General features: G+C 40.0%; 1 protein-coding gene across 14 annotated transcripts in view; it reads left to right on the forward strand.

Moving 5' to 3' along the window:
• Positions 1-22,359, forward strand: part of SEMA4D (semaphorin 4D) — a 103,884-nt gene that overhangs the window by 67,371 nt on the left and 14,154 nt on the right. For 8 of the 14 annotated variants that reach the window (XM_054185993.1, XM_054185991.1, XM_054185997.1 and 5 more), the window contains 14 exons: positions 905-1,050; positions 2,305-2,367; positions 5,874-5,972; positions 7,226-7,319; positions 8,264-8,377; positions 9,266-9,417; positions 11,129-11,304; positions 11,415-11,571; positions 12,364-12,586; positions 13,025-13,140; positions 17,375-17,547; positions 17,776-17,819; positions 18,944-19,270; positions 21,822-22,028. In XM_054185993.1, the coding sequence (XP_054041968.1) occupies positions 905-1,050; positions 2,305-2,367; positions 5,874-5,972; positions 7,226-7,319; positions 8,264-8,377; positions 9,266-9,417; positions 11,129-11,304; positions 11,415-11,571; positions 12,364-12,586; positions 13,025-13,140; positions 17,375-17,547; positions 17,776-17,819; positions 18,944-19,270; positions 21,822-22,028 (2,091 nt within the window). Of the gene's footprint in view, positions 1-904; positions 1,051-2,304; positions 2,368-5,873; positions 5,973-7,225; positions 7,320-8,263; positions 8,378-9,265; positions 9,418-11,128; positions 11,305-11,414; positions 11,572-12,363; positions 12,587-13,024; positions 13,141-17,374; positions 17,548-17,775; positions 17,820-18,943; positions 21,456-21,821; positions 22,029-22,277; positions 22,336-22,359 lie in introns of those variants that run through there. The other 6 variants (XM_054186000.1, XM_054185999.1, XM_054186003.1 and 3 more) reach the window with 5 other exon arrangements.

Genomic DNA, 22,359 nt, shown 5'->3' on the forward strand with positions numbered 1-22,359 from the left:
CAGAGTATTACAGTTGAAAATGTACAATTTTTAATGTTAGAATTAGGAGCAATAATACGTTGTTTTCTTAAAAAGCCGTGCTTAATTAATCTTGTGGTAGTCTCTTGCACAAAATAGAGCCTTCCAAGCTTTCAGTCATTTTTCCATTATGGTTGTACGTGCAGAAAAAATATTCCTGTATTAGTCATTTTGTGTCATCTTTCTCCAAGTCATTTTGTTCCAGTCTGCATGCTTCCTTTTTCCACTGCCTTTTCCCCCGTGTCTCCCTCTTTCTCTCGTCTTCTTCCTTTTCATCTTGGTTTTCCCCCATGTTACTTCTTTCTGTCTTGTACAGTTCATTTCATCTCTGGTGTCCACGTCAAAATCAGCTTTATTGACCCTCTGTAAATGGTTCCTTTTTAGCTTTAGTCTGTGTCTTCTTTCTGCTGTGATAATATACTGAAGTGTTGTCTTTCAAGGTGCAGGATTTTGTTGTGAGATTTTTTTGGGGGGTTGCAAGGGACGTAGTGACTGACCTGATTTTCCGCAGTAGGTGGGTACGTGGAAGGGAAAAGGTGAGGAAGGACCTGACAGTATAAGGGAAGGTTAGAAAAAAAGGGAATTAACAGGTAGAAAAAAAAATGAAGACTTGAGTGTTAGGGATCACTACAGACGGAAATATTTAGGCATCTGAAATTGAATGAGAAAGGGGGGACCAGTGATTTTGATGTTGGTGATGGGAGCTGCTATCTCTGCTGAACCAAGCTGCTGAGGCATTTCTCATGTTACATGGGTTGTCCAAACTAACCTTTGTTGTTTCCAAGATACCCAACAGCTGTTAGACAACTTAGAAAAATGACCCACAAACTTGACCCTAAGTGGTCACGTTTCTTCATGTGTTGCTGTTTTTCTTTCATTTCAACAGAGGTACAGCTAATACATTTTCATGAATCAGAAGTGTCAAACTATTCAACCTTGCTGTTAAGTGAAGACAAAGATGTTCTATATGTAGGAGCCAGAGAAGTGATTTTTGCATTAAATGCAGTGAATATTGATGAAAAGCAGCATGAGGTACGCATTTTAATACATTATCCTTCATGTAAAAATCATACTCCAAATTTGACTTAATTTCCTGAGGTCACTAGCACTGTTCTTTAGGTGGTATGTACCTAAAAGAGAAAATTCTGTGTGGGGGTTGTTCCTGTGTTATTTCTGGAAGATGCTATAGAGTAAAACATGCCATCAGATGAGAGGAAGAAATGAGAAGTTGGATGTAAACAAGTAATTGGAAGTCTCCCAATTACTTCTTGGTAATATCTTCTTGGATACAGGGTGCTGGACTGGAGGGAATTTGGGTATCATCTCTAATGGTGGTTCTTATACATACTTTTATTATCAGGAGTGGTCCATCTTCTGTTAATCTGAATCAGAAAGTAATCTAATCTGAAACCAAAGCAAAGTTGGATCTTGCTCAGGAGTGGCAGGCTGCAGATGTGCTTCAGATGAAATGAAGGCCCTGTTCTTTCAGTTTCAGCTTCTGTTTTGGGTCTTTAGGTTTGTCTGCAGAGCAAGTGGTGGTGCAGACAGGTCTGATCCAGCTTGCTGAGAAAAGTACTCTGGATGTGCTGATGCTGGCTTCTCAGAGTAGATTAGCCTGTGCAGAAGTCTGCTAACATTGTATTGCTTCCAGTCCTTCCCAGGCTCCTGCTTCTTATCCCATCAGCAGCACAGGCTGACAGGAGGCATGGCATGGAGACCCACCCAGGATGTTTTGGAAGACGCTCATATGATTTTTAATCTGAACAAAATGTTCATGGGTGATGGTGGGCAATTTCACCAGCATATAAAACTCGTTTTATTAGTGCATGTAACTGTCAAAGCTGTACTTCTCCATATAGCGTAAATTGGTCCAATAAGTTTTCTCTGATTCCACTTCCCCCCTGCCCCCGAAGTATTTTTTCATTGAAGTGTGAATGAAATTGAGAATTACTTAGAATTGAAAAGTAGTTCAATCCAGTTACAGTTACATTTCCCTAATGCATATGGTAATAGAGACTTCATTAGCAATTTAAGGGGAAACTTCATGATGAACCCAAAAGACAGTAGCAGTTTTTTAGCCCCTCTTAAGGCACATGCATTTGGAATTGTCACCTCCCTGGGAAAGAATGGCTTTGAAGCTTTGAAAGCTGCTTGCAGAAAGGCTGGCATTTGCTGCACATAGTCTTAGGGTTGCCTTTTTTAGTACGTTAGTGCGAGATTTACAGACTTTGCATTGAATTAAAGAGCTTTGAATGTGCCTTTTTGTTGCTTGTTTTTTTCACTTAGTTACACTGGAAGGTCACTGAAGATAAAAGGACTAAATGTGCAGTCAAGGGCAAATCAGAACAGGTATGTACTTCTATTGAACTTTGAGAAAGATGTTCTACATTTTACTTCAAGAGGAGTGATCTTAAAAGAAGAAAGTCTCCAACTGTTTGAAATAAAAATTTTCAAATAATCACCTAAATTCTTTAACTTTTTTTTTTTTAAATTCATAGAATCATAGAATGTGTTGGGTTGGAAGGGACCTTTAAAGGTCATCTAGTCCAACCCCCCTGCAGTAAGCAGGGACATCTTCAACTAGATCAGGTTGCTCAGAGCCTCATCAAGCCTGACCTTGAATGTCTCCAGGGATGGGGCCTCCACCACCTCTCTGGGCAACCTGTTCCTGTGTCTTACCACCCTCATTGTAAAGAACTTCTTCCTAATGTCTAATCTAAACCTACCCTGCTCTAGTTTAAAATCATTGCCCCTCGTCCTATTGCTACATGCCCTTGCAAACAGCCCCTCCCCAGCTTTCTTATAGGCCCCCTTCAGGTACTGGAAGTCTGCTGTAAGGTCTTCCTGGAGCCTTCTCTTCTCCAGGCTGAACAACACCAACTCTCTCAGCCTGTCTTCATAGGAGAGGTGCTCCAGCCCTCTGATTATCTTCGTTGTCCTCCTCTGGACCCACTCCAACAGGTCCATGTCCTTCTTATGCTAAGGGCTACAGAGCTGGACACGGTACTCCAGGTGGGGTCTCGTGAGAGCAGAGTAGAGGGGCAGAATCACCTCTCTGGATCTGCTGGCCATGGTTCTTCTGATGCAGCCCAGGAAGCGTTTGGCGTTCTGGGCTGCAAGTGCACATTGTTGGCTCATGTCCAGCTTTTCATCCACCAGTACCCCCCCAAGTCCTTTTCCTCAGGGCTGCTCTCTATCACATCATCCCCCAGCCTGTATTGATAATGAGGATTGTTCCGACCCAAGTGTAGTACTTGGCCTTGTTGAATTTCATAAGGTTTGCTCGGGCCTACCTCTCCAGCTCGTCCAGGTCCCTCTGGATGACATCCTGTCCCTCTGGCCTGTCAGCTGCACCACTCAGCTTGGTGTCATCATCAAACTTGCTGAGGGTGCACTTGATCCTGCTGTCTAAATCGTTGATCAAGATGTTGCACAGCACCGGTCCCAGTATGGATCCCTGAGGGACACCACTTGTCACCCCTCTCCATCTGGACATTGAGCCACCATTGACCACTGCCCTCTGGATGTGACCATTCAGCCAGTTCCTTATCCACTGAACAGTCCACCCATCAAATCCATATCTCTCCAACTTAGAAGGATGTTGTGGGGGACCGTGTCAAAGGCCTTGCAGAAGTCCAGATAGTTGATATCCGTTGCTCTTCCCTTGTCCACTGATGCAGTCAGTCCTTTGTAGAAAGCCACCAGGTTGGTCAGACAGGACTTGCCCCTAGTGAAGCCATGCTGTCTGACTCGTATCACCTCCATGTCCTCCATGTGCCTTAGCATAGCTTCTAGGAGGATCTGTTCCATGATCTTCCCAGGCACAGAGGTGAGGCTGACAGGGTGGTAGTTCCCAGAGTCCTCCTTTCTACCCTTTTTAAAAATGGGTGCGATGTTTCCCTTTTTCCAGTCCCCAGGGACTTCACCTGACTGCCACGACTTTTCAGATGTCATGAAGAGTGGCTTGGCAACTACATCAGCCAGTTCCCTCAGGACTCTGGGGTGCATCTCATATTCTTAGTTCATTATTTTGCTAGTGAATATAATTTGAATGTTTGAAAGTCTAAACACACCCTGATGTGTGCTTAATGTTGCAAGTTTTTCCATTAAAATGATAAACCAGTATTGCTTTCATGGAGGTAATTGATAGCAACTGTTGTGTTCTGTTATTGCAATAATTCCACTCCAGCATTTGATTTTACAAAATGACTGAAAACTTTGTTTGCTTTGCTTTAAGGCATAGGGTTTATTATTAAGCCAGTGCTGTTCTACCAGTGTTTTGCTAAGTGCATACATCTATATTGTGGTACTTGGCGGGCACGCCCCTTGTGGTAGCACCTTGCTGGCGTGGCTGCTCAGACAGCTCCCCAGCACCTGACCATTTTGATCTCCTGCCAGCTCAGCAGTGCGGGCACCTCAGCCCCTGGGATCCCTTGGTGTTTCTGGGAACCATGGACTCCTCACAACTGCCAACACGCAGGCTGGCTTGCTCAATTTGCCTTTCTTTGGAGATGGATTACTTGAGGTAGTTCACTGTATGTGGATGTACCTTTCCCCTTGTGTAGCACCACTTCATTTAGTGATACCTTAAAGTGAGGGTTTACTGGGCAAGACTAATGGTTAGGCTTTTAGCACAGGTCTGAAAGTGGAAGTCTGCAAGCCCTGTGAATAGAAAAAGCAGTCCTAGTCTACACTTGGAGGTGTTTGATATTGGCAGCCCCAAACCTGCAGCCGCTGTGGTTCAAAGTGTTGTAAACCCCTAGGTGCTGCATCCAGAGCTGAGAGACATCCTGCATTCATGGGACTTCTTGAGGTGGGAGTGGACTCTCTCCCTTGGCTCAGCTTAGTGCCTTTCCTCCTACTGACAACCATCAGTATGCTATCCTAGCACGAGGTCTGGCGGGTATTTAAGGGGTGTTTCCTCCTTGTCTGCCTCTTCAGGATGCACTCAGAGTGTTATTTTTGTTCTCCGAGTTCTGTTGGGGTTACTAGTGATAAGTCACGTACAGCCACTATGAATATGATATGAATTTCTTGCATGTGCACACAGTTTAGTGCACGCTATGTGTGTCTCCAGCAGTCCTCTGCAGAGATTATTAGTTAGAAAGGTACTTTGCCAAAGCTCCAACCCTCTCTTCCTTTTCTTTTTTTCCCTGCCTCCAGTTTAGCAAGTCAAACTTACTGCCATCTATGCTTTTTCCTCATTGTACTCATAACTTTTTATTAGTCACACTTGTGTTGTAGCTATGATATTTTGCATGGTGCAGTAGTTTCAAAAAGGTCAAGGTATTATGCCACTACTGGTATTTCTTACACTAAAATGGGCAGACTATTTCAGAGTCAAAGGAATTAAGAAGCTCCCTTGGATGAAACAGCAATTGATATCAAGGACTGAAAAAAAAAGGACAGATACAAGTAACAAAGCTTTGTAGCTAATTTAATGGTATTAGAGGTTTTTATCAAGAAACAACATTGAGTATCACTTACTGTTTCATCTAGGTTATTCTATGTTTAACTAATTGTTTCTGTGGATCAGATATGTCTTTGGAGTGTGTTGTTTTCATAGAACAACTTGACATGCACCCTGCTGAGCGTATGGTACTTGATCATGATACTCTGAATGAGGCAGCTGTGCACTACTGTCTATAGGAAAACAGGTGCTGCAGGACCAGAGCTCCTGGAGACTGTAGGGTGGTGGTGTGCCAGTGATGATTGTATCACACAGCCTTGCTGGTATGGTGTGGCATAAGTATCAGCAACAGACGAGCTGCCAGCACAACTATAATTGTTTATTTATGTTGGAACGTGGAAGCTATGGTTTATCAGACCAGTCCTTTCCTTATCCTCTGTTACAGACGGAGTGTCGTAATTATGTGCGTGTCTTGCAACAGCTGAACGATACTTTTCTATATGTGTGTGGAACTAATGCGTTTCAGCCAACATGTGATTACCTGGTAAGAATGTACATACATTTTGATGCAATAACAGCTGTAATGTAAAAGCAGCTCATTTAAACAGTGAGTTAATCTCCATTTCCAAGGACTGTTGCAATTTCAGTGCTGTTCATAAAGTTTGGAGCATTTATTACGCTGTCCCACAGTAATGATAGAGTATGTAAATAAACTGTACTATTCCTTTTTCAAAGTGCTTACTGAATTATTGTTTCATCTTGTTTAACTGCAGATTTACTTTTTCTTAGCTTTCGTAATTCTCTGTGTATTGTGCATTAGCATAAAAACAATTTCTAAAACGGAAATTACTTTCTTTGCAACTTCCAGCCATTACCAAATCTCCCTGAAGTTTCTCAGATTCCTGCCTCTGCTTGTCTCTGCTCCTGGCTATGCCACAGGTTCATAGTGCTGAATGCTTCAGAGTGAAGTCTTGGCGCAAAATCAAAACTCCTTTCCCCCCCCCCCCCCCTTTTTCTTTTCTGCTGACTTTTGGATCATTCACCTTTCTGCAGCTCTTAACAATTCTGGAGTTGAGAAATCTTGTAATTGTTTGTTCTTTTTGGTCTCCCCTGCCTGCAAGTCTGCCTGCCGTCACCTCTGGAACATTGCCAGAAGTCATTACCCCTAGCCTCCAATATCTTCATTATGCAGTGTAACTGATCACTTCCCCGGTACTGTGGCTACAGTTCTCCATCATCTTCCTGATCTTCATTCCCTCTGTTTTTGAGGGATTTATAAAGTAGTAGCCTAAGTGCTCTGTTGCTTTTTAAAATTCAGTTGGATTGTGCCCTATCTCACAAATTTAACATGATCTTGAAAATTGCTAAATTTACTTCAGAAAGCGTTCTTGATTTTAAAAACTCCATTTTTGTGCAGCCTAATTCAGTAATAGCCAGCTATTTCCATATATCAATTAACTTCTCTGCCTTTCCTGCTGTTTGGTTTGTGTGCTCTTTCTTGAGCTCTGTCTGGATTTAACTTCTTGTCTTCTATTCTTTTCTGCTTGCACCCTCACGAATCGTACGATCACATTTCTTCTCTGTCTGCTGGACTCGATAAGATTTTCTGAAAATGCATATGCCTTTTATAATCTTACCAAATCTTACCAATCTTACCAAAAAATGACTTTGATGCTGAAAGTTGATAGTATAGTCTATTATTTAGTGATCATTTTTCAGTTACCTTTGCACGAGTCAAGTGGCTGAAAGAAAAAGTGCAAACAGTTGTTTTGCAGTTTTCAACTTAATTTTTTGCAGAATTTAATTTCATTTGAACTTGGAGGTAAAAATGAAGATGGTAAGGGCAGATGTCCATTTGATCCTGCTCAAAGCTACACATCTGTTATGGTTGGTAAGTTCAGACTTTGTATTCATCATTATTATGTATTAAAATTGTTCTTTTCTGCTGTCATTCTCCAGTCTCTCAATATCAAAATGGTGGATTGTGTTCATATTTTTTAATCTTTACTGTCATATCTAGATAGACATTAAATTACTTATGTAGTCAACCTTAGTGTGTTTCTTAAAAGGAGAACTTAAAAAACTCTAGGTTGTTTTGGAAACAACTTTAAAAATACTAATTTTTAAACTATGTTTTCAGGTGTTTAACATATTTAGTTCAGGTAGTCTAAATGTACTTTGAGTGCCTTTGTAGTAACAATTACTGTGATGCCAGTAAACCTAACAAGTATATTTTTTTAGCTGTCCTGAAGACATATCCATAAGACAGAGTAGTGAAGTGAGATGTTTGTTTCAAGTATATTATTGCATGATTAGACACTACTGAACCTTGATTTGGTGAAACCAGAGTTCATGGCAGTACCCTGGTGTACCCTGAGAAGCTCAAAGTAACATGAAACTGAAAATGAGGAAGAAAAGAACACATTCCCTGCATTGTTGACCAAATTATTAAAAGTTGAGGTTGAATAATGGTAGTATAGAAAGAGAGGGAAATAATTACTTCCAAAACTTCCGTGGCATTTCTTAAGTAAATTTGCATGTTTGTACATAAACTGTAAGTTTGCATGTTAAGTGTTGAAGTACCACAAAAACAATGCTGACTTTTTCCAGCTGCTTGTGTTAGAGCAATAGTAAACCCCAGTGTGGAAATGTTAGTCTTGAGAATGGTCAGCAGAAATGTAAACATAGAAGACATGTCTGGGGCGATTTAGAAGAACTCCTTGTTTACCTTTTGTTGTGAGAAGTTTAAGCTTACGTAGTCTCCCAAAATATTTACGTACCCTTTTTGGTATCCAGTGCATAAGACAGTCTAAAATATTTGGTTTTGTGTTAAAGATGAGGAGCTTTATTCTGGGACTTCTTACAATTTCTTGGGAAGTGAACCTATCATTTCACGGCACTCTCATCAGAGCCCTCTGAGAACAGAGTATGCAATACCTTGGCTTAACGGTAAGCGGGCATGAGAACTGGCCCAACCAAATTGTTTTTCCTTCCTCTCCACAGATAAAGAGTTTAAGTGTCTTACCTGGGATAAGGGATAGTTGTCTAATATCTCATAAAGAATGGATTTTGTTATACTGGCATACACTGACCTGTGAGTGTGTGCCCTCGTGTTCTAAGGATTTTTATCAGCATTGACAATGAAAACAGCTTCAAGATATACAGGCTTTGACTTGACATTAAAGGGCTACAGTTCATTTTATATCTACTTGTTCATCATTGCAATAATGCAGCATAGTTATGATACACTAAGGAAGAATGGTTTCAGTCTCTAGCAGGTTTTCAAATTGAGCTGATCATGGTTCCTGATGATTTCAGTTCCTGAATTTCAAAATTCACTAAGTTTTGTGAATGCTTAGAGGTTAGTGGCTTTCTGCCAAAAAGGACAAAAATAATGAAGTTAACATAATCCAAAAGATGCATTCCGTCCAAAAAGTACAGGATACTGCATTTTGTAATACATCTTGTAATGTCATTTTTGGTGTTTAAGCTGAAATCGAGTAGAGGCAGGCAAGGGAGGGTAACTCTCCAGGCCCATTAGAAAACCACACTTCCGTATGGACTGAAGAATATTGAAGTAATGATATATTAGACCACAGAGACCTCTCGGGTACCTTAGTACTTTAATGAAGGGTTTGTGGGTCTGGTTTTTCTCTATTTCTATTTTTTAAGAAATGCTATTCTTATTATGAACAGCAGACTCTATAGGTAGGTCAGTGACAGGAGAGGGTAAGTGCAGTGTGAGGTTTGGGCTAAAGGGGGCTCCTAGAGGGTCTTTGAGGGAATCAAGTTACTAGTCTCATATATAATATAAAATTATTCTCTTTCTATCTGTAGAGCCCAATTTTGTTTTTGCTGATGTGATAAGAGCAGATCAAAACAGCACTGATGGAGAAGATGACAAGATATACTTCTTTTTCACTGAGGTGTCTGTGGAGTACGAATTTGTTGGAAAATTGATGATTCCAAGAATAGCTAGAGTGTGCAAGGTGGGACATAGTTCAATTTACTTTTACTAGTTCAACTAGAACTGTGTGTGTGTGTGTTAAAAAGCATTTATTATTGTGGACTTTTTGCCAATTAAATGGAAGTGGTTGAACTTCCTGAATCTTAGTAAATCAGCAATTTCAGTCAGTTCTTCAGAACTGAGAAAGCCGAATTGTTGCTTTGGGAACAAATACTTGATTTAATTTTGTACAGTGGTGAAATTTCAGTACATCTGAGGGTTCTGCTCACCCCTGGGGAAAAAACCATCCACCACAAAACCCAGCAACAGAAAAAGTGTCTCCCCTGGCATTCATTTGTATTTTTTTGTAAACAACTCTAAGTACAGCTCCCTGGGAAGACTTTGGTTGGAGCTGAGAGGATAGGGTGTTTGTCAAATTACTTTTAAGTAGCTGTATGCAAACAAAACTGTAGCTGTGTCCGCAGCAGAATAGCTCTTGACTGTGATGTAGCAGATGGGACTTCCATGAAGCTCTTAGAGCTGCCAGAGCCTCAAGGAAAACAGTCACCAGCAGCCTGATTCTGTCACACTTGCTGTGTTTAAACCTCAATTTGTTAGGCTGATTCAAGTATGTACTCAGGAGTGTTTGTTAAAAATCTTGCTGATGAAAGAGTTTTTTTCCAGTAGAAAATGTTGATTTAACAAAAACTTTTCCAGTGGAATGTATCAATTTCCTTGGGATTTTTTTCCAACAGGAAATTTATCTAGCCACTTCATTTTGATGAAGCTGAAATGTTTTATTTTGATTTTACTGTTATATATTTAAACATGGAAGTCAAAACATCAATAACAAGTTACTGCCCTTGGGATTACCATTAAACAAACAGCTGGAGGCAGCTTTACATTGGGTTTATTGTTATGGCCCTCTTCCCACTGACAGCTTGTGTACACTTGAAAAGGGAATATGATGGAATAGAAGAGCTTTATTGCTGCTGTTTGTTTGAAACAGGAATCAATGACAGGTTGCAAATCTATAAGCATTTATACTTACTGCGTTCATACATTTTGCAGATTTCCATTAGTACTTTGCATAACAGCATTGGATAATGAGTGGGAAATGATGATGTTCTGCTTTTTAAAGAGAAGTACCAGAGCTACAGCTCAAGTATCAAATATTTTGAAACATTTGTAGTCAATATATCTTGGCTTCTTTAAGCCTTGGTATTGCAAATCCTTAATAAAAGTGGTATCTTCTTGCAGGATTAACCCACTGCTGCATTTCTTCTAATGAAATTATTAATATCAGGCAAGTTTAATTGCATATTGCAACATTAGAATTTAAATCGCAGTTTAGATGTCACAGAATAAACGCAATGTTACTTATTTCTCTTAAGGTACAGTATAATGCTTCCATGCTTATTTCACTTGTTCTAATAAGCAGGTTTTTTTCTAAGGGTACATTGCTCATCTCAATTTTTCAAGTGTTGCTGAAGTATGGTTCTTTTATAGGTCTCATGTCTCGTCCTACCTCTATGTGTTGATAGAAACCATTCTGCATTATTTTTGTTGAATCAACTAATTTTTCTGTGGCTTCCTTACTTTTCTGTTTGTGAATGTGTTAACATTTGTTGATGTTGCTATAGGTCAAACGTTAGAAAAGAGCAGAGCTCAGTAATTTCATGCTCTATAGCAGTTATTATAGCATGATACTAATTCTCCTCACAAATACCTTTTTATTTTTTTAATATCAAAAGAGGGACCAAGGAGGATTAAGGACCTTGCAGAAAAAATGGACTTCCTTTCTCAAGGCCAGATTGATTTGTACCATCCCTGATAAGAATTTAATTTTCAATATTATCAATGATGTTTTTATTCTCAAGTCTCCAACTCTGAAGGAACCAGTGATATATGGAGTCTTCACCCCGCAACTGTAAGTGTGGTATAGCCTTTTCCTGGATAAGTACTTTCAATATCAGTTGACTACTACAAGAAGTAATAATTACTGCTATGATTTTTTTTTCTTTCTTTCTGAACTTTTAGGAATAATGTGGGGCTGTCAGCAGTATGTGCATACAATCTGTCTACTGTAGAAGAGGTTTTTTCAAAAGGAAAATATATGCAGAGTGCTACAGTAGAACAGTCTCATACAAAGTGGGTACGATACAATGGGGAAATTCCTAATCCTCGACCTGGTGCAGTAAGTTTCTGTAATCTTAAATTTGATGACTAGTCTTTTTTTAGTGCTCCAGGAGTAAAGAAACTAGAAAATATTATGTAACGTACTAAATCTTAATTTTAGTTTGCCCTGATCTGGATACTTTTTGTTGTAAAGACTTTGTAGAAATACACTCAAGTGATTTATTCTGAACTTTATGTCTGGGAATCAAAGTGGGTTTTGTTTAATTTATAATTGAGTTATTTGCTAGTTTTGTATTTTCATTATTTTGTTACTAATTTTCTGGTGGTGAAATAGATGACAGTACACACTAGGCAACATCAGATACTTTTTAGTTCAGATGAACAGAAGTATAGCAATCTTCGCATTGTCTCAGTAGGTTCAGCAGGCTTATTCAATGCAGTGCATTGCTCTGCAAACTGAAATATTCGTAAGTGGGTCTCTCACACACTTTTCTTACTTTCTCATGTTCCCTGCAGTCATTCTGTTGCTACTGCTGAATGAGGTGACAGTTAAAAGTAGTTAAGAAGCATGAGAGTCCAGAAAGAATGTTTTCATAAAATGTATTTTCAGCCCAAACAAAAATGTAGTCTGAAGCTCAGGGATTAGTACATCACAGAAGCCAAAGTGCTACAGGACCTGAGGACCTTCCTCAGTAAAATGTGTATAATGTAAAGGTGTGCTTACTGGCCAAAATAATGCAGAGAGGAAAATGCATGTAGCTGCTGTTAATTGTCTCTATTTTGTACAAGTAAATGATATCATTTGGTTGTCTCTCTTTTTTTTTTTGTTTGTTCCTGCTGCCCTGACTAGTGTATAAACAAGGAAGCCAGAGCATCAAACTACATGAGTTCTCTGAATTTACCAGACAAAACATTGCAGTTTGTTAAAGATCATCCTCTAATGGATGACTCAGTGACTCCAATGGGAGACAGACCTCGACTAATAAAACGAGATGTGAAGTATACTCAGATTGTAGTAGATAGAGTCAGAGCACTCAATGGCACCATATATGATGTTATGTTCATCAGTACAGGTGAGTTCTGCAAAACACTTTTTTAATGATGCACTGATTCTTTAGGCTGAAGTATGTTCTAAAAGAAACTCTTGAGATTTTAATATTTACACTGCTTTTACGCAAGCTGATATTTTCATTAAGCGTAAGGGGCCATGGTGAGTAAGTGGAGAATCTTACGTGCTTTGAAAAAGTATTGCAGGAAAAGAACTGCAAAACTGCAATGAGTGCAGAAAAAACCCCACAGATAAGATAATCCCTAAATTGTCATCATTTGTGCCACAATGTCATTTCTTGCACAGAGCTCCTTACGGTGGCAATGGTTGCCATTGGCACAGAGCTGTGTGAAGTCTTCAGCTGAACAGCAAGCAGATTGAGAGAATTTACAGCAATTGTGCATTATTTCACTGCCTTTTTATTTTAAGGATCTTGCTTAAATATATTGCTTTATTGTTTCAGATCAAGGAGCCCTGCACAAAGCTATCAGCTATGAAAATGGAATGCATATTATTGAAGAAACACAGCTTTTTCCAAATTTTGAGCCAGTCCAAACTCTCTTGCTTGCATCCAAAAAAGTAAGTGCTATAAGTATCACAGCATTCACGTCACTTTGCTCTTCCACAAAACTTTTTATTACCACCTTGCAACTGTGTCGTGATGAAAGAACACACTGTGCACAGAAGCAAAGGCTGCATCTGTAACTCTTCACACTGCAGCAATAGCAGGTATTGCCTGCTGCATTTCAGTGTATTTGGTAAATGGCAAGCTTCTGAAAGTATGTAGATATGGGGGTAGTTGTGTGTCACAGGTGTGCAGGTCTTCATTTGGATTCCATGTGCAGAAGCTGAAAGCTGTAACATGTTTTAAGGTACCAGTTTTCAGGTTTAGGAGTAGTGTGAAAATTCTGACCCCTTGTGGACATTGCAAATCTGTGAGGAAAAATCGTCGGGGGTTTAGCAAAGAATTGTTATATCTTTCTGAGGAAATAGACCTAAGAAGAGAGAACAGTCTTGTCTAGCAGAGAGACTCAGAATTGTGTAACAAATTGGATTCTGCTGTCTCAAATCTTGCAGTCTCCTACATGCTAGATGCATCGTGCAAGCAGTCATGTTTGGTGCAGCTAGAGGTGAGGACCGCTGGTGAGGTCCTGTCTGCCTGGTGCAGCACCAGCTGCAGCTGGGGGACACAAGCCTTGCCACAGGCTCCAAACTCAGCAGTTTGAAAGTTTATTAGTCAGTCACTCAATTTAATCCTGGAGTGGTTTTGTGACAGTTGGAGGATAATCACTGTATGTACTTCGTAAACTAGTTAGGCTCCTGGCCCTCGTTACTCAGACCTGCAGATCCATGAATATCTGTGACATTATTACCCTAAGCAGTGGCTTTTAGCATCAGACTCCTCAACTGGCAAAATCTTGGCATTTCTTAAGGAAACAATTACTTTTTTGAAGTGTCTGTAGTAATACTGGCATTCAGTAGCTACCTAGTGATCAATAAATGCTCTGCAGCTAAGGACTTAGGAATACTGCCAAGATATCTTAGAAACAGCTTTTATTTTTATGTGATATTTACTAAAACTTTGCATACCAACATGATCAACCTAGTGGACAAGAGCTTTAGCTGTAATTCTTTCATACTCATCTTGCACACTTATTTGTCCTTTCATGCTTGTAATAGAAAGAAGTCTTGAGGACAGAGTATATTTTTGATAGAAAAATGAAAATTAATGATTAAAAACTACCGTGCTCACAGATTTCAGTAAAGATGTTTGTATTATTTTTGTATGATGCATCACACTGGCAACTTTTATATATATATATATATATATATATATGTGTGTGTGTCGGTATACATGTGTGTGTATATATAAAATGTTTGCTGGTTTCTTCTGCTTTATCTGCAAAGAAAGCTTCAAATGCCTTGCTTTTACAGGAGGTTTCAGCATTTGCCCTGTGATAGAAGATGATAGATAACTCTTCTAATAAATATGCTAATACCAATTCTTCCCATTGTGAGTGAATTGTGGGATCATTCATACACCAGCTTAATTACGATTCCTCCATTTCTGGGGAGTGGAGGGGAAGGGGTAGGCATTACAACCTGATACCAAAGACACATGATCTAGCAGCTTCAGCATGCACTTGATAGCCAAGGGTAGTGTAGAAACGATGGCACAGAATTTATTTTCTCTGAATCTAGGTGCCACATTCTCAGTTCCTCAAGAATATCCTGAAAGTGGGCAGTGTGAGACATGGCATAGGGGCTGCATGGGGAACATGCTATCTTTTCACAGAGAAACTTCTCTCAACGCTTCGGGTTGGAACAAGTCACTGCTTCCTGCCTGGCACTGTGGAGCGTAACAGCTTGTACCTTCTGCAAGGGGAAATTTTTCTTTTGCTAGAATAACTTTTGACATATAAAACTAACACTCAAAACTGAAGCAGTGCTGCCCAGTACCTTCCTGTAAAAGCAGCAGTTCTTTTCAGCAATGAGAAATAGGAGGTTGGGTCAGATGCTGGAATCGTGAAAGTTGTATAGTTGCAGTACCACCCAAACAGGGATTACTTCTGCTCCCCAGACTGAAAACACAAGTTTCTACCTCCCTGGACATCACAGTAGCAATAACAGTCAGTTGCTAGTGAAGTCCTTCATGTAGTTGGTATTGTGGTATGTGTAGTGGCATCCCATTGTAATCGTCTAACTACGAGAGCATTATAGTTGTTACTCTGACAGTGGGCTTCACACCTCTCTGGAGTCGGAGTCCTTGCTGAAGACATTATTGCAGCAGTCTCCAGGCCTTTCCCATATACCTTCACCTTGTTTGGAGGGTGGTGGGCAGAGTCAGATGCGCCTACAGTAAATCCTTCTAACTCCCAGTTGACTGAAAGATGTGTCTGGATTTTTTAAAATGGTCTGCTCGGCTCACTGTACGTTCTCTGAAATCATGGATGTACCAGCTGGGAACCATGCCAAGACATTACGACCCATGCACAGTGTTGCACTGTTGGCTTGAACATTAGCTAGCAGAGCGCTAGGAGATGAGCAGCGCTTGGTGCCTTGTGGGAGCTTTCCATCAGAGTTGGAAACTTTTTCTAGAAAGTTGTATGTCTGCAACACCACAGACTTCCTTCTGTGGGCACTGCAGCATAGCCCAATGCTAACCTAAGTTAAATTTTAGGCCAAAAGATTGCATTTGAATATATGTCTCTGAAATTTGATTCTCTTTCAAAGTCCATCTTCTAGCAGGCAGTGCTAGCAGATACTTTTTTGATCCAGTTTTGCCTTTCATCTTGCAGTGCCAAGATTTTCCTTGAAAGCTGTTTGCATTCTTCATATGGATCTTCAGATGGATCCAGACTGATTTGTGCTTGGTCTTGTAGCTTCCTCTAAAGAATGCTGTTAGTCAGAATGCATCATTCATTAGCATAATTTGAAGACCGACTTCCTCATGATCATTACATTAAAGAGACTAACCTGTTACGAGTTCTTGTGGCAAAACCTCCTTACATCCTTAGGAAAAGAGTGACAGTGAGCCCCAAAACCTAAATTCAGCCCTAAGATGCCGTGTTAGTTGTTTTCTTGAGTCTGTTTCCAATGTCAAGACCAAAAGTCTGTACCACAAACATGAGGATTTTCTGAAGAATGTTTCTCTACTAGAAGTCTTTCTTGGATGTCTGCCCATCACTTCGTGACCATATTCATTCTGCTGGAGTGAAGCAGTCTCACTGCAGACACGACCCCTGAGTACATTTCTATATACCAAGATACATATGGTTGCTGTACAGGAAAAGCCACTCTGTGCTTGAGTCCTGCTCATTTGCCATGACAACTGTGGTAGGGTGTATTTATCAGCACCCTAGGATGATGCCAACCCACTGCCAAGGTGGTGTGTGCGGTTTGACTTTGTGTGCACAGCCTCCCAAAAGGACTAGAAGGTCAGTCACTGGTGGGTTTGGGTGGTAGAGCAGGCCCCTTTCTTGAGGCTTTGCATAATAATATGTAAATTCACAGTGTACCTTTAGCCATTGGTTTCCCGGAGCTCTGAACAGATGAGTGAAATAAGGCAGCTGCCTGTCTTTTATGAGAAGGGTGTTCAGGATGAGTGTGATCTCTTCCTGCCATGCTCACAGTGAGACTTGTTTGGGATCCCCAGCAACAGTGGGTCAAACAGCTGTTCTGTTTATATCCTCCTCTTCCTAGGTGTCATACCAGTGCTGTTTCCTTTGAATACTATCCAGTGTTCCTCCTTGAGTAGCAAGTAGGCAGCCGCATTTGACTCAAGGCTGATGCTGATGTGGCTGCAGAGACCTAACTGGTAGAAGAGCTGAAGGCAGTAGGACTGCTTTGGGTTAATGGGGGCAGAAGCAGGTCCTACATACAGTGAGCATTGCCTATTCAGGCTTGCATGTGTCTGCCGCAGACGTGTCGTCAGCACAGGCTTGCTTTGCCTCATATGAGGATTGTCGGTGCATTTGTATTTGTGGAAGAACTGTGTGATAAAGCCATGGTTAGACATAGTTACTTTCCATTCTCATAAACTGTATCTATTTCAGGTTTTTGTTCTTTTGTCTTTTTGTACTTCCAGCATCACTGAATATTTTCAAGATAAGTCTCCTTTCCTTTCTAGAAATAAAAGCTAATCAAAATGCTTATTCCCCTCATGCTCCAGTTTTTACAAGCATGGCTCTGTGTATGCCACTCTTTACTTTTAGCCATTTTTAAATTGTTTCATGAATTGGGTTATTCGACTTTGAGAAAGTGATTGGCTGTGATTTTTTTTTTGTTGTTGTTGTGCTTTGGTTTTTTTTAGGGCAGAAGATACCTCTATGCTGGTTCAAATTCTGGTGTGGTTCAGTCTCCGGTGGCATTCTGTGATAAGTACACCACTTGTGTTGACTGTGTTTTAGCAAGGGATCCTTACTGTGCTTGGAAACCCCTTAAAGCTTCCTGCATTGATATTTTTAAAGAAAGTGAAATTGAAAGGTAATGGTAGCCTTTGATTACTTTACAGTTACAATCAGTACTGTGTCAGTCTTGCCCCTTACTGGTAACTGGTATTTTTCTATGGTTTCTATTTTGAATGGTTTCAAATGCAGACTTTTTCCTATCCATCTCATGTGCTATTTAGATAAGATGAATCTTACTACGAGAGGATGGGCAGGCTGTAGGAAATAAGATTTGAAGTTGTAATACTTGGACTTCCTTTTACAGGAACTGGATTCAGAACATAGGTGGAGATGCATCGTCTTGTTCTGGTGAGTTAGTCTTTGAAGAGCTCTTTCGCATGTCTAGGTGGAGTAGTGAAAGAGTTCTGTTTAGCTCAGCTTGGTTTTTGTGATTATTTGGACACCATTTTATATTTTAATAGGTATGAGATTCTGCTTTTGAATTTTAGAGCATCTGTACAGCCTGCATGTTGTCTTAAAATGTCTGTGTTTGTATACATCTCAGTGTGCAGTGCAGAAACACCTGAAATGAATGGGGTACCTCAACAGCGACTTGTGATTAAAGCAATATTTACCATAAGTACTTATATTGCAGAGGCTGCTGTCTCTGTGATACAGCATTTGACATACTGCTGTGAGCCTTGATAAGTGCTTCGTTATTGCTGCTGGATCAAAAAAAAAAAAAAAAAAAAAGCTGAAAAAAGCTGGGTTTATGGTGAGAGGGGAGGGGGACTCAAAACATGATGCAGAGCAGCTGAAGTACCCTCCATAGTGCTTTAAGGCAAGTAACTACAAGTCCTTTCTTTATAGTGTGTGCTGCTGCCACCAGATCGAGGAGATCTTAAAGAGTAGTAGTGTTACAGGAAATGTGTACTTCAGTTAAAAATGCTTTGAAGAGTTTGATGTACTTCATTTTTTTCTAATACAAGCAAAGCAGGGTCCACCATGAGAGTTTAGCTTGTTAGGGTTTTTTTGTTAGTTTGTAGTGTTGCACTGTGGGTGTACCATAAATGCTGTTATTTTTTTTAGAAGAGAATTTTGAGTAACAGCACTTTGTTCAATTTATTCTTGGTTATTTTGTAGTTACTGATTTACTTAAAATGCATTAATTGCATATAAAGTGATACCAAGTTCAGCATCTTGTCTCAGATGCATGCTCAGTTATTGATCAATAAGGTCTCATCTTTAGCAGTGGAGGCTGTCTTAGAGTTTGAGGTATCCTATCTCTTAGTTCGTCTTGATGTCTCACACACAGCTGTAGCTTGGTATTTCACTGGGAGTCTTACATGCTGTCATCTTGGTCTTGTGAGGTAATCTGAATGTCGTAATCTTTACATTTCCATTAAGACTATTGTACAGTCTCATGAAACTGTACAGATTAGAGCAAACGGGGATCATTGCTGATACTCTGCACATTTATTTTGATGTTCCAGATAAAGTAAGAGAGAATTCCCTACAGCATACATTCAAGCATGGGAGCACAGCAGAACTCAAGTGTTCTCAAAAGTCCAATCTGGCACAGGTAGTTTGGAAGTTCAAAGATGATGTACTGAGAGTGGAGAGTCCCAAGTACCGCCTGCTGGAAAAGGCATTGCTCATATTCAATTTATCAGAAGGAGACAGTGGTGTTTACCAGTGTTTGTCAGAAGAAAAAGTGAAGAATAAGAAATTTTCTCAAGTGCTGGCTAAGCACATTTTGGAACTGAAAAAGATCCAGCACACCACAGTGGGTCCCACCACGGCAGCTGCACCAACAGAAGGTAATAGCGATGTGCCAAAAGTGTCAGCTGTATCAACCAAGGGGTCTACTGCTCACACCTTGACTACTCATATGGTACCAGTAACAACAGCAAGGGTAGTAACAAAGCCCATTGGCCCTGTCCTAACAAGTGCAGCCTCCAACACAGAGCTCTTCAATTCAGTTCCTGATGCGGTCCCAGAAAAGACAATGTTCCTCAAGTCAAATGATAACTTCCTGTTGATGTTCCTCTTCCTCTTCTTTTTTATCCTTTTCTTGTGTCTGCTGTCCTACAACTGTTACAAAGGGTACTTGCCAGGGCAGTGCTTGAAATTTCGCTCTATCATGCTGCTGGGTAAGAAGAAAACCAAGTCAGATTTTTCTGAATGTGAGCAAAGTGTGAAGGAGACACTGGTGGAGCAAGGCAGCATCAGCCACCAGAGTGGGGAGCAGCCAAAGCTGGCACATGACACCGGCTACGAGACTGAGCCCGACTGCGGGAATGGCCAGCTGCAGCCTGGGGATTCACAGGCATCCCAAGAGGCGAAGGACAAGCCCTTCGATGTCAAGTGTGAGCTCAAGTATGCCGACTCAGACGCGGATGGGGACTGAAGGACCCAATCGTCCATTTCAGTGGTGGAGATCAGCTGTGGTCCTACGACTAGCTATTTTAGCACAGAGACCGTGGGTGTGACAGCTGAGTCATAGTGGGGATTATATGCCTAAACTGTACAGCAAGCCAACTTGCTTTCAGATCTCACCCAATTAGAGAAGCAGTGTTCTTGTCTGCAGACCATAGCATCTTGTGTTGTACTGTCTTTTTTATTTTTTTTTTTAAATGGCCAGTTTCAGATCACCATTTGTTTGTTCCCAATTTTTCCCCCACCAAGCGCTTTGCTCCAGTAAACAATTACTTGCTTGTTCTTCAGCTCTGTTCTTCCATAGGATAAAAGTAACTTTCTAATTCAGTTAGCTTGAAAAGGTACTTCAGTCTACACATATTAGCTGCCATTAAAAAAAGACCTAGTTTAATTTTAATTCCAAATTGGAAATTAAGTTTAGTTTATCAGATTGGTAAATTATAGACTTTTGTCCAGATTGGGACATATTTTTTCTTTCCTTCTAGTGATTATTTTTAGTTTTATGCTTTGTGTTCTGGCACACTAGGTCTCTTTAGTTCGTTAAAGTTAATTTGTTTAACTGCATTTTAAGTATCTTAAATCTCAAGGTATAATGGGGATAGCATCAGCTTGATTTGTGTAAGACTCTCAGGGATAATCTTGTTTAAAGGCTTCTTTTCTTTGCTGCTTTCTAGAAATTTAGGTACAACAATACCAGTACATAATATGGCGTAAGTTGGAGGGGAGGGAAATAATAGATTTAGAAATGCTTTTCCTTTTTTTTTTTCCCCTCTTCCCTCTTCTGTCCCCGCCCCCTGCCCCCTGCAAGCTGAACATAGTCGTGTTCTATTTCCTATTTAAAACTGGATTTTTTTAATTTTCTTTTTTTTTTTTAATTTTTATTTGTTTGAATGAAACAGTACAGGCAAGCAGCTGCTAGTTAGCTGTGACACAGAGAGAGTTTTTTTGCACTGTGGAAGTGAAACAGGAATCGAGAAGAATTACCTACAATAATTCAGCTAGTGACTTGCTGGAATGGACGGTTAGGATACAGCCTGATGAGAAAACATTGCCGATTTTTTTTCTTTGTTTCAGATTCAGAAATAACTCAGTTTCTTTTTGTGACAAATCTTTGCAGCGTCACACTTTCTGGATGACACCTTCCAATCTCCTATACTACTGGAGGCTGAAACTGAAGCTGCTTAAACAATCAATCGCTTGAACTGTTTATGTGAATCATGCCTGCAAACATGAAAGTGTGCATTTGGTCTTAGCCTGGTTCACAGCAGCCCTGTTTGTCTGTAAAAGCATTTTGTGTGGTACAGTCCTGAAGAATTGCTCTTCTCACTGCATCTTTCTGTAACTATTGCTAGAAGTAGAATATGTTTTAACAGTAAATAGCAGTATGCCTGGGCTGCTTTTCTATGTTTTAACTTTCATGCGAACATAATTTAGACCATCTTAGTGTAAACAGTTTATATTTTATAAGATTCAGTTTGCTTTTATTTTTCTATTTTTAATTATGTACATATAACAGAATAAATATTAAAACAAATTGTATTATATCTTGACTTCTATGAAACTTGACACAATGACACTGCTTCCCATATTGCAAGTCCCTAATGTTCCTTGTGGTTTCCTTTAAAGGGGAAAAATTAAAACTTTTGTAATTAATTTGAAGCAGATTCTCTTCTCAGCTTTAGGTGAATGGGTTGTAGCCTGGGTGTTGGGGGAGGGCAGAGATTGGAATGGAAGGATGAAGAACGAATTGTGGGTGGAGGAGGAAAGCGCTCTTCTCTAGAAGGCCTAGGGACACTTCCTCTTATTACCCTTCTAAAATTCATCTGTCTTTTTGCATTATTTCTTCAGTGTGTGATGTATTTCTTACAACTTTTTTCCTTAGTACCCTCTTTTTTTTTTTTTTCTTCTTTTCTGTCCTCTTCTGTCACACAGCCTCATCTCCTATACCTTTCCCTCCTACTGGTACCTCCTTTTTGTCGTGTGTGGGAAGTGATTCACCTCCTTCACCCACCAGTACCCAGCCTGATGTTTGGTTTAGGACAGACCCTGTAAAGGTGATGTTATTGCCACCTTTCCTAAGTGACCAGGCACAGCATGTTAGTGTCCAGGGATCCTTTCACCTCTTCTGCCAAGCCACAGGTAAGTTGGAGGACTACTGTTTAAACTAGCATTTTCTGCATTAAAAGTTTACATACGTCACCATGTACTGTATATGTTTTACTTTTTTGATGTTTAAAAAAAAAAGAAAAAAGAAAAAGACTCATTTCAAGATGTACTGGCAACATGTTGTTACAAAGAATCTGGAACTGCAAATGCTGTACTGTAAAATGCAGGCTCTGATGTAGCAGCCTACTTTAGTATATTAATAGTGAATTTTTACTTTAATAGGCTCACTTACATGCTGAAAGAGTTCTCTGAATCATGATTGCATGTGGTTGTTCACCAGGTAAATATTTTCACTGTCAGTATG

Source organism: Rissa tridactyla, chromosome Z, assembly GCF_028500815.1.
Source record: "Rissa tridactyla isolate bRisTri1 chromosome Z, bRisTri1.patW.cur.20221130, whole genome shotgun sequence".
Lineage (NCBI taxonomy): Eukaryota > Metazoa > Chordata > Aves > Charadriiformes > Laridae > Rissa > Rissa tridactyla.